Genomic DNA, 17,761 nt, shown 5'->3' with positions numbered 1-17,761 from the left:
CATTCACATAGCTATAAATAAATATATGTATCATTGTGTAAAGTGTGTGAGTTGACTTTTCCTGTAAAAGTACATTACAGATCGGTCACTCCTAGTTCACTGTGTGTTGTCTGGGATTAATTTGCATTTGAAAAACCTCCTACAGCAAGGTGGAAATGCTGGTTACACTGATTTCAGCAAGTTTGTAGTTAATGGTAGAAGGAATGAAATCAGCTGTGAAACTGCCTATCCCTAACAGGGAGGAGTCCAAGTCGCCTGCAGAGGCAAAGGTGTCACTACAATGCTGAATACTTCCTACATGTCATTGCAGCCAGGTACATTCTGTGCACAGGATCGCCATCTCCAGCAAGTACCAATCTTCCATGAACTCTGGGAGAAGAACAATCTGCCCGTATGCTGCTGAAGCTGTGCCTGAGATTATATATTCTTCCCCTGTGTTTAATTCCATGGGTCAAAGCTGGTAAGTGTTGCTGTAACTTTCACATTTTTTACCTCTGTGATTTGCTTCTGGCTCTTTCCCTTCGTTCATATCCATCTCTTGTTGATTAGGAACCAACAAAACCATTAGATGATGGTTGGCTAGACTGGACATTCCTTGACCGTTGCAATCGTCCATAGGGATGTTGTTTATATTTAATTTTGTCACTGATTATATGGAATACAAATGAGTTATCTATAAACTTTCCTGGAACACACTCGGGTAAGATCAGCATGACTTTTGATGCAAAATGGTTTGCAAAAGTGGATTATTACTCAGGTTTGACAGCCAGTTATTGTACGGCTGCTTTTAGCTAATATGGTTGATTGATATATAGCAATAGAAGATGTTCACCTAGCAAAGAGAATAGAGAATGCTAAATAGGTGATCTAGGTGTGTTTGTGGTCAATAAAAAAGGTATGGAAAGCCCAATTCTAGAAACAAAACTTGACAGCGGTTCTAGCTCTTCTAATTATACATAGACAAATGTTTATATGTTGTTTGCATTTCAGTTGGGAATATTTTCCTTTAGTAATCAGCCATTATAGGCTAGGGAAAAGTTAGCTATGACTTTTGTCAGCATACTTTTATCCAGCGGTGTTCCTAAAATTGTTGGATTGAAAACCATGGATTCATTCCTAAATTGGGAGTATATAGCTAACCATACACAGAACAATTTAGAGTAAAGATGGACAAATTCTTCTGGATTTGGTTTACTATAGGTTAGGTGAATGCTTTTACCTATTTTGAACCCTGGTTAATCTGTTCACTGCAATTCTAAACAGATGTACGCTGCCCTAGGTAGGTAGGGTGTTAATGTAAATAGCAAACGGGGTTTTCACTTGCTAGGGGTTGGTATAGCCCTGATATCGCAAGCCAATTGGAACATTGCCCTATATCTACATTGGCAATCAGGGTCCAACCCAGTTATTATTTATCGGTGCCATCCCTAACTACTAGCCAATGGAATTCACTGTAAACCTTACCAAGCAACATCCACTATCTTCAGGATTATGTAACATATTTACTTTATTATTAGTGGTCAGTGGAAATAAAAAAAATATTGGTGTCCAGCAGGAGTAAAAACAAAATCTCTTCCATTGATGGTCAGAAAGAAGAACAAATTGTACCTTTACAGTGGTTGTCAGTGGAATGAAAAGATGTCCTATTCCATGGGTGGTCATTGGGGGAAAAACAAAAAAGGAAGAAATGCCCACTTCTATTACTGTTCAGTTAGTGGAAAAGTTGCTATCTTTCATTGGTGTTAAATGGTAAGATAAGATGCATCTTTTCATTGGTAGTAGGTAGGGAGGATAAGATGCCTCTTTTAGTTGCCAGAGGGATCAAAAGATTAAACCTTACACTGGTATTGTTTGGTTTATTAGATACACCCTTTCATTAGTGGTCAGTGGGAGTAAACGGTGCCCCCTTTTATTTGTTGTTTGTGGCAGAAGCAGATTCTCCATTCCATTGCAGGCCTAATGAGAAGCAAAGATGCCCCTTCCAGTGTTTTCAGAGAGAGGAAAAGATGACTTTTTCATGTGAGGCCAGTGGAAGGAAAAGATGGCCCCATATATTGGTGGTCGCTGGTTATTTAGGAGAATAGATGCTCTTGTGTCTGTTGAGTGATGTCTGCACTGGAACTGTAGCAACCATCATTTGTAGATCGGACCAGCAGTTAGAGGTCTGTTGCAAATTAGGTTTTACCTTGTTAGGATAGTGGAGGAATCATAACATTCATCTAAGCAATAATACCTAAGCATGATATTTCCAGGTCTTCTTCCTCCAAAGGTGGAACTTGAAAAAAAAGCACCTCCTTCCTTACACCCTAAACACTGATGGTAAACAAACATATCCAGTTTACAAGTAAATTTAATATATCAAGACAGTAGTGAAAAGCATATCTACAGTGTAGTTATCAACACCAATGTTGCTAACTCAGACACCTGGCAATGCAGTCAGGGGCCTGTGCCCTAGGGATCTGATTCTAGTGACACCCCTGCTTCAGTTAAAGTTGAATTAAAGTTCCAATTTGAACTTTAGGCTGTTGGTTAATGCAGAAAGGGATAGGCGACATCCCTTTTGCAATAACTCCCTTACCTGCCCGATTGCATTTACATCTCAGTGTTTGATGCAGGGTACACCTGGCATTCCAGCCTCCCTTGCATGTACTGGGAATAGATTAACTTTCTCAGCAACGTCATTCTGGCACAGCCAATCAAGTTGGCCAAAAGATTGTCTTCGGTAAGTAAAGAAGGAAAATGGCGGCACCCTGTGATGCATTTGGTATAGGTGAATAATTGTGGGTTTAGTTCTGCTTTACCTTCCCGAAGAGGAAATTAGCTATGTGTAGCATAGTATAGATTTCCAAAATTCCATACATGGGCAGTTGAAAAGTTCTGGGACTTATTTTAGGGATGAGGTGAGTTTTAGGTGCTACAGAATTCTTGGCATTTTTTGTCGTAACTTGCTGAATTGTTCTGCTATTCGGCATTCGTCTCTGCTCTGTAGTATTTAGGAAGTTAGGATTACAGCAATAACACTGATGGAGGTAGAAGGTGGGCTCATTGAAAGGCTTAATCAACTGGATTTCTACTAAATATATGCAAGAAGGCCACAACCTTAAAAGTTGTTACTGATGTGGTCACTCCACTGGGGATTCCATAAAAAAGGCAAAAAAGAGCCACACAGAAAAGCCATAGGCCGCTGCTTGTAATCCTTCTTCAGCTTAATATTGCAGTTAGAAAAATGTATTAGGCTTCATCTGAATACAGTATCGGCTGTCATAGTTCAGGTGATTTCCTTGGTGCTTGCATACCAGAACAGGGAGTGACACAGAGCAGATGTCAGAGCTGAGCTGTATTCATCACCGATACTCAAATATGTCACTGTGGGTTAAAAATTTACTAATAGTCTACTAGAATACAATATGGGAGAAGATCTATAATCAATGCATTGTCGAAACGGGTGGATAATCAAAACATTTCCTAGAGCTTTACTAAGTAACCATCAAGCTCTCTTTATTAAAACAGAGGCATCTAAAAAGTCTTTTTTTTTTCAGGTGTTTTGCTGTTTTTTGGGTCTTGCTGTGATACTACGTGCAGCGTTTTGTGGTCAGTCAACTGCTCAACTTCAATAGAACTTGGGAATGTTTTCGTAATGCCTCCTTAACTTTTAGGAGTTTACAAATTTTGCATGCTGGGGGAGGAAGTAGAAATAAATCCTATGTTTCTGTTTCCTTTACCCCTTCAGTAACTGTGTAAGATAGCCATGATACTGGAAAACTGGCATTTTTGAGGCCCTTCTTAACCACCTAGAACCAATCCCAGACACCTAGCACCCGATGAGCAGTAACTTTACTGCACTGTGACCGTCTGTGTGAACAATCCCCATATAGTATTCTTACCTAAAATAGGCAGCAAGCTTGTATAACTTCTGGTTTAAAGAATTATAATGTGTAGAGCAGAATAATGTAATATGGTAATCTATTGGGATGAGTTAAATAAGACTGCCATGTTTATATCCCTGCATCATGGAGTCTGCTTGTCCATAGGCCCCAGTAACCATGCTTTTCTGTGTCTGCTGAGCAGCATTTCTAGCTTTAGCACCCCTTCAAGTGAGTTAGAATCACTTTAAGTGCTAAATGGTTAAGTATGGTATTTCCAAAAGGATTTAGAACTTGGTTCTCTACAAAGGAGTCATGGTTGGATTCCTGTTGCTGCAGAGTTGGTACCTGTGTGGGCACAGGTGATAGACATTTCTATTCTGCAGTTATTTCCTGACCTATGGGCCGTTTTGGTACCGTTATGGAGCTTTCAAGTGTTTCAATGTTGGAGAGCTGAGAGGTATAGGGGCCCCCCCATGGCAACCTGATATAGTGAGAGATCAGGCCAGCACAGTGGCTCAGAGGTTAGCACTCTATCCTTTTCAGCACTAGGTCCCAGGTTTGAATCTCTTAGGACACTATCTGCTTGGAGTTTAAGATTCTCCTTGTGTTTGCGTGGGTTTCCTCTGGGTACTCTGGTTTTCTCCCACATTCCAAAAACATGCAGTCAGGTAATTTGATAAATAGACTTTAGACTATGTTAATGACCTATGACTATGGTAGGGACATTAGGTTGTGAGCCCCTTTGAGGGACAGTTAGTGACATGACTATGGGGTAAAATGTTGCATATTATGTCAGCGCTATATGAATATTGGATCATAATAATTGGGCAGTCAGCCCTGAAGGCCTCCATAGACTTTCCAGTTTGAGGCAGGAAACTCGAATCCCCAAGGATAGAATCTCACTATGTATGTACAGTGTATATAGCACACATTTCACAACACTGATATCACAATCATAATATTCAGGAGCTTGATAGAAAAAAAAGCTTGAAAATATATTGCACTATATGCAAACCAGGAGTCTATGTTTTTATGCAACAATTGGCCATAGCATTTTATGTTCAATGACAACATTAGGTGTTCTATCTTGTTCACATCCCTCTTGCATTCTTCGATTTCCCTCTTGTTCTGGAGAAGTTGTAACTTGGCAGATCAATGTTTCTTTTCTGACACATGTAGTATTTCATCATGTGAAGGGTTGACCTTTGGCACTTGGAGAAACTGTGTTACATGACATAAGCAACTTTGTGTTTGCACAGTTGTCTGGCTAGTGAAATTAATTACAATTTGCTTGTATAATATCAATGTTTACTGTACTTTGTGATGGGTGTGTGGTTTGCATAGATAAAAAGAATTAAGTCTATGGAATTCAGAAATGCAGCCCATTTTATAAAACATAAGGGATTCAGGTTCAATGTCAATAGACATGCATTTGCATAAATCATAACTCATCATAATAATGAAGTGTCTCATTTGGAGGGGATTTCCTACTATTTTGAAGCACAAATATTTGAGCACTAGAAATCGTACTAGTTAACTATTCAAAATAGAACAATGCACTATTCATTTTATCTCAATTAGTCTAAAAGGAACATTTTTTATGTTAAAATATTAAAATTGGGAGGTTTGTCTGAACAGTTGTCAATTGAATAGAATATGTTATTTTGAGCATTCCATTATTCCCACTGTTTAAGGAATGCATTCAAGAAAGCATAGCCAGAACTTCAGCAGCGGAGATTGGACTATTTGGCAGTAGAAATAAAAGGTCAGGGGCATAAGTATCATTCCTCCAACCCTTGCACATGTTGGGGGTGTCATAGGTTAGCAAGCGTGCGCTGGGCTGTAGGGCTTCCAGTGTTGCTTTCAACTGCAACACTGCCTGTCTCTGCCAGCCATTATTAAACCTTGCCAGCTGTCTGGCATATGTTCAACTCCATTGAACTCTTAGTATTAAGGTCTTACCTAATAAGGGCTAATAGGCAAAATACTGTTAAAAACTGTATGTAACAATACAACAAAGTAAAATACTATTCATTTGGCTTTGAAAGCAACCCTAAAAACATTTAAATATCCTGCTTGGGTGCCTTAGAAGATGTACTCTAAGAGTGTGGTTGTCCAGAAAAGGGGGTGCAATGAATGTGTACCTATTGTCTCTCCACTGACCATACCTCCATACCTGGCTCCATTCTCGCCCAACAGTGGCTCGACCCTATGTTGTAGACTAGACCTTATTGCCAACTCCTTTTTCCCTAATAATGGGGGTCTGTGTAGGTGCTGCAATATTCTGTTTAAATAGTATTTTCACTAGTAGCAGCTATTTTGCATGGCATGTGTTTGAGTATTCAGACTTGCTGCCATAGTTTACTACAGTGTTTATGTAATCAGCTACCAATGGCTGGTGTGTCAAAATAATCAGTAGTTCATTGAATTCCATGAGTAACTACTGAAGCTAGTGATTCTCTAGCTGGCTCATAATGCTGAAAGACTCTGACTAAGCTATCAATTACCTGACATTTCTGCAGCTCAGACCCTTGATTGACTGCAGTGCAGTTTTTACGAGACACTAATATGAGCAACTCTCAATCTGACTCAAATCATGGCCACAAAGTAGCTCATATGACAACTATACATGTTTACACCCACACCTAATTTGTTGCATGTGGCATAATAATCAAGCCAGGAACAATTGTAGTTGCTTTACAGAGTTATGGAGTTTTGAAGACCAAACTGTCCAAAAGCTGGCCAATTCAGGGCCATGTGAAGGGGACCTATGGTACCAAACTTTATGCACATGGGGTAGAGGTAGAGGTAGTGGGGTCATTTTCCACTTTTCTACCTCTGCCAGGCTACTCAGTGCACAACACTGTGGAATGCACCATACAAATCCATATATGAATGACACATACGTACAGTGAGCATGTCAGGACCTGAGACTTGAGAGATGTCCTATCACAAGAGGAATGTTTGGTCAGTATAGTCTTGTGAAAAATTCCCTGTTTACACGGCGGGTCTTTCTAAAATCTTAACAAGGTACTAGAAGACAGAAGGGCATTCTTTGTATGGCATTTCATGTACATTTGGTATATGTGTTCTTTCTACAGCACAGTGAATGATTAAAAGCAACATTTGTTCTGGTATGTCAACTCATGGCAGCTCGACAGAATTCTATGCTATTCTATTTGCTCTTTTAAAGCTATAGTTCAACAGTTTTGCTGTTAAACTAGTTTTTCCAAGAGTCTTAAAACATTTTTGTTGTGCAAAGATAACGTTATGCTCAAAAGACATTGAATAAGGCTTTTTTAACTGTTACCTTGCATAATAAATGCCTTTAGCCAGCTTGTAAAGTGTACTTTCGGGTTTAGCAACTGCTTACTGATTTCACTGCACACTGTGAGCTTCTCACAGTGTAAATTTTGTATAGCTGCTACAAATCAGATAGAGCCCGCTTTCTTTTCTGGTTGAAGGAGTCAAGCATAATTTCACCTCTTTCCTCCCAACTTTGGTGCCTGTTGAGGAAGTAATTATATACATATATAACAGTATATGTATAATATACAGTGCCCATGACTTTAATTTGAGTGTAGTCTTTTCAGACATGGAGGAATAACATGGGTACTACCTAGGACAGTGTGAATGCAAATGCAGTTTGCTTATAAATGCTCACTCTTCCAGACTGACATACACTCATTTTATTACTTGCATAACCTTTCCCAAAAACCAGCTGACTGCTTCCATCAGGACCAAGGGCACTAGAGAAAAGTACTGGGATAAGTGCTGTAATAATTCTAAAAATGCAGAAAAAAGGGGACCTATTCTCTTTTTTTCTGCATATTTTGAATTGCTACAATACTGTGAGGATATGATAGGAAATTATTGAAATATTGAACTAAGCAGTTCACCAAGCATAGGTGCTGTAATGTTTTCAGGAGGCTATGTATAGCACTTTGATGGCCTCTTCCACTAATTGTAATCTCCCAGCACTACAGAGGAAAGCAAAGAAACCTTTTAATGATGTCACTGAGTCTGAGATAGGATATCTAATTAAATCAGAAAAGTGCCATTCAAATAGTAACTCCAGTCTTCCCTTCAGTATTAAGGTGCGTACACACTTCCAATTTTTATCGTTCCAATCGAACGACGAACGATCGATTGGGCAAAAAATCGTTCGTAAAAAAGTAACCAACGACGCGGACGAACGAGGAAAGTCGCTGGAAACAAACGACCGGACCGGCGGATCGGATTGGACGACGATCGTTGAACATCGTTCGTGTGTACGGTCGTTCGTTGATCGTCCATGTTCGGAGCATGCGTGATGAACGAACGTCCGTTCACTTTCCTGTCGTGCACATAGTTCCTCTATCGCTTAAACGATCGTATCTGTTGTGTGTACAATATCTACGAACGATCGTGTCGTTACCTCTATGTGCAGGATCGGTGCTATACGATCGTTCGTGTATATCGTGCAGGAACGTTCGTCGTTCGTTTTCCGACGATAATAATTGGAAGTGTGTACGTAGCTTTACTTCAGTTGTACAGGCATTAGACCCTGGGCTGGAATGTTTTTAGGGAAAGGCCAAATCTAAGCAGGATAAACTTTTATTTTAACTTTCGTTTTTTTCTACATTAAGTTGATTTACGGCCTCTACTTATCATAGTTGGCAGGACAAGCCCCTGAACATGCTGCTACGCTGAGGTTGTCTACCTGAACTCTTGTTCTTCTAGTTTGGTCCATCTCCCCTTATTGTGCATTTGCATTCCACAAACATTGTGATCACTGCTGGTCACCCATACCTGCAAGATTTATGTAATGTAGAATGTGTTTAAACTATCACAAAGTATATCAGCCGTAGCCATGTTCCTGGTATTATCCTCATTCAGGGCTTTTTTCACCTCTACTTTTACTGCATAGTAGTTATTCAGCAAATGCAAAAGAGGTTGAACAGACTTTCAAAACAGGGACAGTTGGGAGCTATAGGCTATTTGAAGTTAGCCGAAACAAGCACTGAGCTGTGTCAATGAACCCAAAGCTTGCATAGTGGAAGAATTTCTTATGGGCAGGAGATGCTTGCATTGAGTAATGATTTGTATTAGTAACAAAAAAACAAACAAAAAACCTTACATGGGTTAAGGCCAAAAGGCAATAGAATATAATAAACTGTGTTCTTTAAATTAAATGACAGACAAGGGAGATGATCTTCTGGGTATATAAAAATCTTCATGAAAGATAAAAATAAAGATAAAAGTATTAAAAATATATAAAAATATTTATGTATTCAAGTCAAAGAGAAGGTGGTTATGTGAAGGGGAGGACACCTTGAGTAAACCTTTTGCTTTTCCTGCATGAGCAAAGCTCAGGTTTGAATAAAGCTGTGTAAACTGAGTTACCTGTATTGTGTTTGCAGCAGAAATCCTATTCATTGTACAGCAGCTGGCATGGCAGTTCAGGCTGGCAGAATGAGGGCATGCACTAACTATGCTAATAAAAGAGGTCTGAGCACAGAGGAAAGGCTTAAGATCCACCATCAGTGGGTGTGTGTGTTTTTTTTTTTGTTTTTTTTTTTTTTTTTGTCATTGTGACAATCACCATGTAGAAATTAGAACCACTAATAAATACTCAGCCACTAAAATGTATACGTACTGAAGCAATCTGAATTTTCTTTCCAGATACGGAAGAAACATGCCATGAATTCACAGATCTGGGAATACATGACTCAGTTGTTGGTACAGATCTGAAAGTCCAGCTGTTAATTTACACCAGAGAAAATGCAAACTGTGCTGGGGACCTGAACAGAGAGAACGCAACTGCTTTTAGGTATCTTGATGTAACAAGAAAAACCATATTCATCACCCATGGCTATCGGCCTACTGGATCTCCTCCTGTGTGGCTGGATGAAATTGTCCAGAAACTGCTTGCCATCGGTGACTTCAATGTCATCTTAGTGGACTGGAACAGAGGAGCTACAACTGTGATATATCACAATGCGGCTGGAAAAACCAGGAAAGTGGCTGATATATTAAAAAACTTCATTGATGGGATGTTGGTAAGTGCACAAAAAAACAAGAATGTTTTGTATGGTATAATCAATTGCACATATACACTGCATGCCCCAAAAAAGTGCCCAAGCCCGTGGGGGCAGTGTTATGATTATGGGTCACTTCAATTGGTCTGATCTGGGTTCAGCAATGGTATGTGCCAAAAATGAGGTCAGCTGACTTAAATATACTGAATGTCAAGATTTTTTCATCAATGATTTTATTTTCTCCCTAATTCCATGGACTTTTTCCAAAATGACAATGCCGGGATTCTTCAGGCTCAAATTGTAAAAGAGTTTCCAGTTACATGAGACATCGTATTTAAACATGGAATGGCCACCACAGATTTCAGACCTTAAACCCATTGAGAATCTTTGGGATGTGGTGGAGAAAACTTTACACAGCAATCTGACTGCCCCATCATCAATACAAGATCTTGGTGAAAAATAAAGTTACTCTGAATGAAATTAAATATTGTGCTATCACTATGTTTCTGAAATAATTTCATGGGAAATGTGTGCCATAATCAAAGCTGAGAGTCCAACAAAATATTGGTGTGTATGTTTTTTTTTTTTTTTTTTGCCTAGACAACGTATTAAACATCTGCTATATTTAAGTTCTTAAGAAAATAAATCCCCTTAATAGTAATAATAAAGTGCATTTAAAATCTACATTGAGATAGGGAGATAGGAAAGGCTCTGGTGCTGGTAATTTACCCATATGTTATGCTATGTTTTAGGCAAAATAAAGCCTGGAGGTACACTGAAGAGAAAGTAGGGATACAATGCGACCCATCGCTGGTTCAGTGTGAGACCCTTTCATTAGTGACAGTGGAGGAAAATAAACTGCATTGCTGGTGTTAGTGGGGCAAAAATACCCCCAATTGTTGGTGTAAATGGGGGCAAGAGCAGCGCCAAATCTTTTGTGTCAACAAAAGCTAGAATAATTCTTGGTGTTCTGTTACTGTCCATAAAATATTCTGCTGCTTTGCCCCTGGTAATACCAGGACTACAGTGTTACTGTTGGGCAGGAGCTAAATTCACCTGATGGTGACAATTTCCGTGCTGGAATGCAGAGTTTCTGCACTTCTCATCCTTCAGACATTCTGTAAACCCCAAGGATTTTGGATCCTATGGGACACGGACATTGTTAAACTGTCCTGCACGATGAACCACTTGATTTATTTTATTCTTTCCCTCAAAATATATAGTTTTAAAGTTCTCAGGTCTCAGGAGCCCTTGTGGTTGAGGCTAACTTCTTAAGTCTCCAGTAATGCTTTGCATCCTTTTAGGACTCCTGAAAGTAGTCCAGGGAATTTAAGTCTCTTTTCTCTGCATGTTTTTTAAAGATAGCCACCAGGGTACAGGGTGATGTGGCATTCTCACAATCTTTTTGATACTATTGGTCTTATTTCCATAAGCAAATTACTGAATTAATTTATTTAGTAAACCTAAATATATTTCTGGCACTAGGTTTACATGTCCAATACAGTCATGGCTGTGGGGGTTGTTGTGACAAAGGAGCTTGGTGTCACAATTGAGCTAAATGTGGTAGAGGTGCAACGTGACACAGGGCTTGGTGCCACGAGACATTGATAGGTGGCCGGTGAACTGGATGGGTGGTGAGATAGGTGCAGTGTTGAGCTGTTGGGTGCGAGGGAGGGCAGGGGGTGGAGTGACAATGATACAGTAAGGGAAGGAGAGAGTTGCAGAGGAGCAGGGTGATCTCAAGGGAATAAGGTGTTTGAGCGAGAGGGGGGGTCGGGCAATAGTGGTGAAGGGTGATATGTGGTGTGAAGGGGGGTGATGCAAATATGCAGGGTAATATGGAGGGGTTGTTGGGTGTAATATTCTAAATGTGTGGTATTTGTGGAAATAAAATAATCGTTATTGCTCTTTGTTCCTAAAGATAAAGGGGGTGTTAAATTTAGCATCATATATTTATATGAGTTGTCTAATTCATAACCTCAGAAAGGTTTCCTCTTTCCATTTTAAAATAAGTATTGCAGATGTGAGTCATTGTCTTAGTACAGATTTAGAAGGAATGTGTTATTAGTCACAAACAGGTTATCCCAGTTATGTATTAATATATACAGCAAAGTATATAAAAAGAAGATGTGTCAGCTTATACTTCAAAAGGCCACAGAGAGCCACATCAGCTATTTACTGATTCCCAGAAATAATCTGAATTCCTCACAGCCAAAGTGCACAGGAATTAGAAATCTTGGTGTGCCCTGTTCAGTTTGGTTATAAAGTGAATATTTGGGATCAGACTACATATCTGCTGGGAAGTGTTCATAGACCTTCCCTTAGCTGCTTTAGATGAGTATTGAGTCACAGGAAAGCCATAATGTCAACACTATTGAACAAGCTCAACATGTCTATATATAATACCAGAACCTACATATTAAAGGTTCACATGAAAAGGGCTTGCTTCACAGAGCATTGGATATCATCCTACAACAGACGTGTGTGTGTGTGTATATTTCCAACTAGTCAAGCACTAACGTATCAAAGAATTCACCTATGACCCAGAACTCTCAGAATGGAATTGGATTCATACGAAGAGCAAAGAAGAAGCTGTTCTTTCTAGAAAGCTTGGTCTGAAATTGCATAAATAGACGGAGATAATCCGATGCTTAGATTCATTCAGGTGTATGTGAAAATTTCAGCTTAAGTTTTTTAGCTCTGTAAACAATCTTTTTTTCTACTGAGCAACTAAATATAAAATACTAACATTGGTAAAGGTGCCTAGCACTCCACCTCTTGTTTGGGAATATATTGTATTACATCTGCAATATTTCATACTTACCTGTATAGAATTTGTCCATGAAGAATAAATACACATTTTGGCCAGTAAAGCAGTTAGGATAAGGCTTCCTCTGTGGTGCTTTTGGGTGAAGCGAGACATTTAAAAATGCACATTTTAAAAGTAATAAAAACTTAAGGTGTGATGCTACAACTTGTACAACAAATAAAATATAATAAATATTTGTTATAAATTGCAACATGGTACTGCATGCTTCCATTCAGCTGCAAGAGAACGGCTGGGAACCACGTGCATGCAGTTGACATTGCATTACAGCACAGTTCTGAAAGTGAAATGGTACTTCTGGCCATGTGTTTGCTTTTTCTTCTATGGAGGAAGAACTGCACCACCACTGCAAACACAAGAGCGATGCACACAAATGCATTTACCTGCAGTTTTGTTTACCATTCCTCTGCACACACAGCAGTCCGCTATGCGCCTGGGAGGGACTAACCATTTGGTTTTCCACCAGACATTCAAAAGGGGCCTAAAGTGCTGAACTGTTTCTCTTAAGGGGAAAAGGTTCCAAAAATAAAGTTAAACAGATAACAACTCACCTGTCTGCTCTGTGTATGGGAAGTTGACTTATAAACTCTTAAGAATTCACAAATTTTCTTGGTGTACCTGAACTTTTGTATGTATTTTTCCACCTATTCCATTTCCCAAGGTATTTGTATATTATTCTCTGATGCACAATTGCATACTTACTTTTTACTTTGCCCCTGTGAAGTCCTATTTTTCAGAAGTCCACCATTTTCTTTTGTAGACTTGTCAGGCTACAGACAAAGTTGGAATATTTCAAGAATGGGATACTACTGAAACAAAGTAAATCTGCTTCCGAGAAGAACATACAAATACACTTTAATTAAAAAAGACACCCAAAGTTTAGGTACACTTTATTAATATATTAGTATTGGTTAGGCTGTAGTGATTCTATAGGATGTAACCAGTAACCAGCCATTTTTAAATATTATTTTTCCAGGACAAAGGAGGATCTTTAGACTTGATCTATATGATTGGAGTCAGCCTTGGTGCCCACATTTCTGGATTTGTTGGGAAAATGTACAATGGATCCATCAACCGTATTACTGGTAAACATCATTATTTATTGGTTTCATTGATCTCTTATCACCAGTGGACATCCGCAACAGATGTAGGTAGTTGGACAAAATATAGTGAGACCCATTGTTGTCTGTCCCACCACCAAGCGCCATGCTCATGGTCATATCCTGGTCATTTTTTTTGCCTGCCTCATTGGGGGTAGTACCATCGAAAAGCAATGACGCTCCCTGTTATGCACAGTTAAAATTTTGCTTCTGAGACAGGTGTCATCAGAACATTTATTCCCCTTCTCCTTTCATTCTGGTGAATTAAAAAAAAAGTATTGACGGGGCCTTAGCACTTCCCTACTTTCTGAATATAAACATGTGTAAAATACGGCAGTGACTTGGATCACTGATGTATAGAACTGGATTCACACAAATCCGAGGGAATTTGTAGAACTCAAATGTATTTATTTTTTCTAGGTTTGGATCCAGCTGGTCCATTATTTAATGGAAAGCCCCCTGAGGACAGATTACACTATACTGATGCACATTTTGTGGATGTTATACACTCTGATACTGACGGTATGTGTTTCGGGCATTGCTGTTTTTAAAGGATCAAATATTGATCAAGTTTCAAGAGTCAGTCCACCTAAAAGATGTCCACAAATGACAGATGTTTCAGATTTTGGCAGATGCTGGAGAGTTAAACCACAATTTATTATTTCCAGTGGGAGCTCTGTTCTCTTTGCTTTAGAAGATTACAGTTTCCCAATGACAATTATTTCTGCTCAATTGAAGTAGGTAGGACATGGGAAGGTGGGCAAGAACACCCCAAACCCCACTAGGCTCTATTTATACAGTAACTAAGAAATGACTTTAAGGTGGACTGATGCTTCAATATAAAATTAAACCTAATATTAAATGTATATATTTTTTTTTTGGTTAAGTATTTTTAGCTTTTTAATGTTGGCACAATATCCATTCCATAAACTAGCTTGTAATATGACACACTAAAGAAGTTGGTGTATTTTGTTTGTGCTCAGTGCTGATATCTGCTCAATGAAATACATTACAAATAGCATGGACAATCTATGCCCCAATTTAGTTAGCAGAAAAGGAAGACAATGCAACCTTATTGAATGATCTTTTAAAAGTTGGTTTGCATCTTTGGACTGTTTCTGAAGCTTCAGATTCTGTAATTGAAAAATTAGTTATGGCTTTGCAGGCAGTATATCAGGATTTTATTTTCTGTTCTCTAGGACGATTATCTGAAGGCAAAGATATATTAGCCATGATTTCCTAAAGGAAAGATAAGGGAGAAAAGTCTTTTAACAATTTCAGAGAATGGAAATCAACGAGACAGCTGTAATTTAATTTATTGATGATGTTCACATAAAATGTTTTATGCTATGCAGAGTTGTATCTGCTCCTGCCTTGCTCATCCGTAGCCTTGATCTTCCAGTTTAAATATTTTATAGCATATACTGCCTATTTATAAGTGGTTTTTATTCTTCTTTTAAATTTCTCTAAATGTTTAAAACAATAGAAAGAATCATGTTTAAGGCACAGGGAAAAATCTATGTCTGTCCAGTGAAATAATTTTTTCCAAATCCATAGAAAATGGTGACCTGCAGAAAGCAAGCAGATCTTGTAGTCAGTATAAGTAAGCATTGAGGATCTAAGAATGGGCAACTTCTCAAAGTGAATCCTTGTGTGTAGAATTGGGTCAAAAAGCCTGAAACATTGCAACTGGGACCTGTGGAGTTATACTTTTGTTGTGTTATATAATTGATGCTGTATTTGGAGATGTCTGGTGATAGGTGGCATATATTTTGAGTCACAGCCATGCTATTTAACTTGCTGTGTAAATAAATACGAAACAGGTATTTTTGTATTTGGGGAAACTTTGGCTTAGGATAGTGGAGTTTTCAATAATGGTATGATCCCTGGTTTAGGAAGGCATATCCCTTAAGGAACTAAGGCCCTGATTCTCTATTGAACAACAAGTTTTGGTTTCACTATTTATTGATTTTTTTTGTGGGGGTGGTAAAACCTTTAAACAGTTTGTATGGGCTTCTTCTTTATATTTGGGGTTCTGTATCTGTTTTTGTTAGAGATAGTATGCAAAGACCAAATAGAGAAGGGAATGACATGAATGGTTTACAATCTCTGTAGTGTTATCGAATTAATCTGTGCTAAAGAATAATAATATATGTTTGACAACCTCAAAGCTATGCTAACTCTTAGGCTATGAACACATGTGTAATAATTATCGCTGGAAACAAACGATTAATGACAGATTGTCCGATAATCGTTAACAAAAAACTACGCCGATGAACAAGGAATGTCGCTTGAAATGAACGACCATCCCAGCTGATCTGATTGGACGGCGATCGTTTGCTATCTATTGTGTGTATGGTCGTTCAGTGGTCGTGGATTGTTCTGTGATACACTTTCTCCAGTACACATCACATCCTGCATGGTTCAAATTATTGGTGTTCTATTTGAAGGATCATATTGTTACATCATGTACAGAACCATGCACTATACGATTGTGTAAAATAATTGATCGTTTTCCAACGATAATTATTTTACATGTGTACTAAGCCTTACTCTAATAAGGATGTGGCCTTATAGCTTTTTACCTTGTACTCCGCTGAAACTTTACATCTATTGTCCTGTTCTTATACATTTTAAAATAGTTTTCATTTTAATATAACCATTTATATGAATTTGTTTTTAAGGTCTTGGCTATAATGAGAGCTTGGGAAATATTGACTTCTACCCAAATGGAGGAACAGACCAACCAGGATGTCCAAAAACAATACTATCAGGTAAATCAATCTACCATACATAAGTTTTTGTTTATTGTAACTGGATGCACTGATATTCATGGATTCTGTAAATTACAGATTATGAAGACACTTGGAAGCTCTCTGACAAATAGAATAGACGAATACATTAATTTTAGAAGTAGGAATCTTAGTTTTGTATTCATTGGGAGAATATGTCTCTTTTCTTTCTCATCTTGAACTTTGAGTTCTTATAGCATTCACAGAATATACACTAAAACCCCTCCTAAAATTAACAGCAGGAAGCTCTCAGAAGGAGAAGTATGCAGTCTTGACCTTTAATAAAACAGTTGGTTTAATAAATCAAAAAATAAGTTCACTGAGATAAAAAAGACAACAGACTGATTACTAGTTGTGTCAAAGAAAACAAGATCTCCTGTGGCAGAGGATGAACCAAACCAACCACTAAAATGGCCTCTGTGAATGCTCTTATTCGTTTGATTTTAAGATTATGGGAGTGGCAGGTAGTCAGCGGTTAGTATCACAGCCTATATACACTAAAAAAAACATTCAAAGCGACAAACATTTGCTGACATAGTAATTTTGAAAGCAATACAAAAGCTCCTTCTTTTTCTGGTTGCCCCAGAGAGGATTCAATACATGTTCCCCTATATTATAGAAAACATCTGTTTCAGTTACAAAGGAAAAAATAAAATGTAAATTTTAATTACTTGCATGTCATGTTTTTTCTTTCCTGTAGGCTCTGAATATTTCAAGTGTGATCACCAGCGATCGGTGTTCCTGTATATTGCATCCTTAAATGAGTCTTGCAATGTGGTTACATTTCCTTGTGAAAGTTACAAAGATTATCGTATTGGAAAATGTGTGGACTGCATGGAATATGGAAACCTTGGCTGTCCAACATTAGGTAAACTGGGCAGTTTTTGCACAGTTTTTGTTTTGTTTGTTACCATATGTGTTACAGCCTGAGTGTACAAACTTATGCAATCAATTTAGGTTTATCAAAGCTATATTTGAGCTCTACCTATCCAATTTGTATTGAATTGGGCAGGCTCATGCACTATTTAGTTGTCAGATCTAAAAAGATTGTACAATAATATTATATATATATATATATATATATATATATACCGTATTTTTCGGACTATAAGACGCACTTTTTCTTCCCCAAAACTGGGGGGGAAAAGTGGGTGCG

General features: G+C 38.3%; 1 protein-coding gene across 1 annotated transcript in view; it reads left to right on the top strand.

Annotated features, from left to right (window-relative positions):
* Nucleotides 1-273: 273 nt before the first annotated feature.
* LIPI (lipase I) overlaps nucleotides 274-17,761 on the top strand; it is a 25,970-nt gene continuing 8,482 nt past the window's right edge. Inside the window, exons 1-6 of the mRNA XM_072431973.1 lie at nucleotides 274-460; nucleotides 9,531-9,907; nucleotides 13,690-13,798; nucleotides 14,234-14,335; nucleotides 16,498-16,587; nucleotides 17,306-17,473. Of these exons, the coding sequence (XP_072288074.1) occupies nucleotides 394-460; nucleotides 9,531-9,907; nucleotides 13,690-13,798; nucleotides 14,234-14,335; nucleotides 16,498-16,587; nucleotides 17,306-17,473 (913 nt within the window). The 5' untranslated portion in view covers nucleotides 274-393. The remainder of the gene's footprint in view (nucleotides 461-9,530; nucleotides 9,908-13,689; nucleotides 13,799-14,233; nucleotides 14,336-16,497; nucleotides 16,588-17,305; nucleotides 17,474-17,761) is intronic.

Source organism: Pyxicephalus adspersus, chromosome 1 (genome assembly GCF_032062135.1).
Source record: "Pyxicephalus adspersus chromosome 1, UCB_Pads_2.0, whole genome shotgun sequence".
NCBI classification, from domain to species: Eukaryota; Metazoa; Chordata; class Amphibia; order Anura; family Pyxicephalidae; genus Pyxicephalus; species Pyxicephalus adspersus.
The sequence above is the reverse complement of the archived record's forward strand: the minus strand, read 5'-3'. Positions and strand labels throughout refer to the sequence as shown.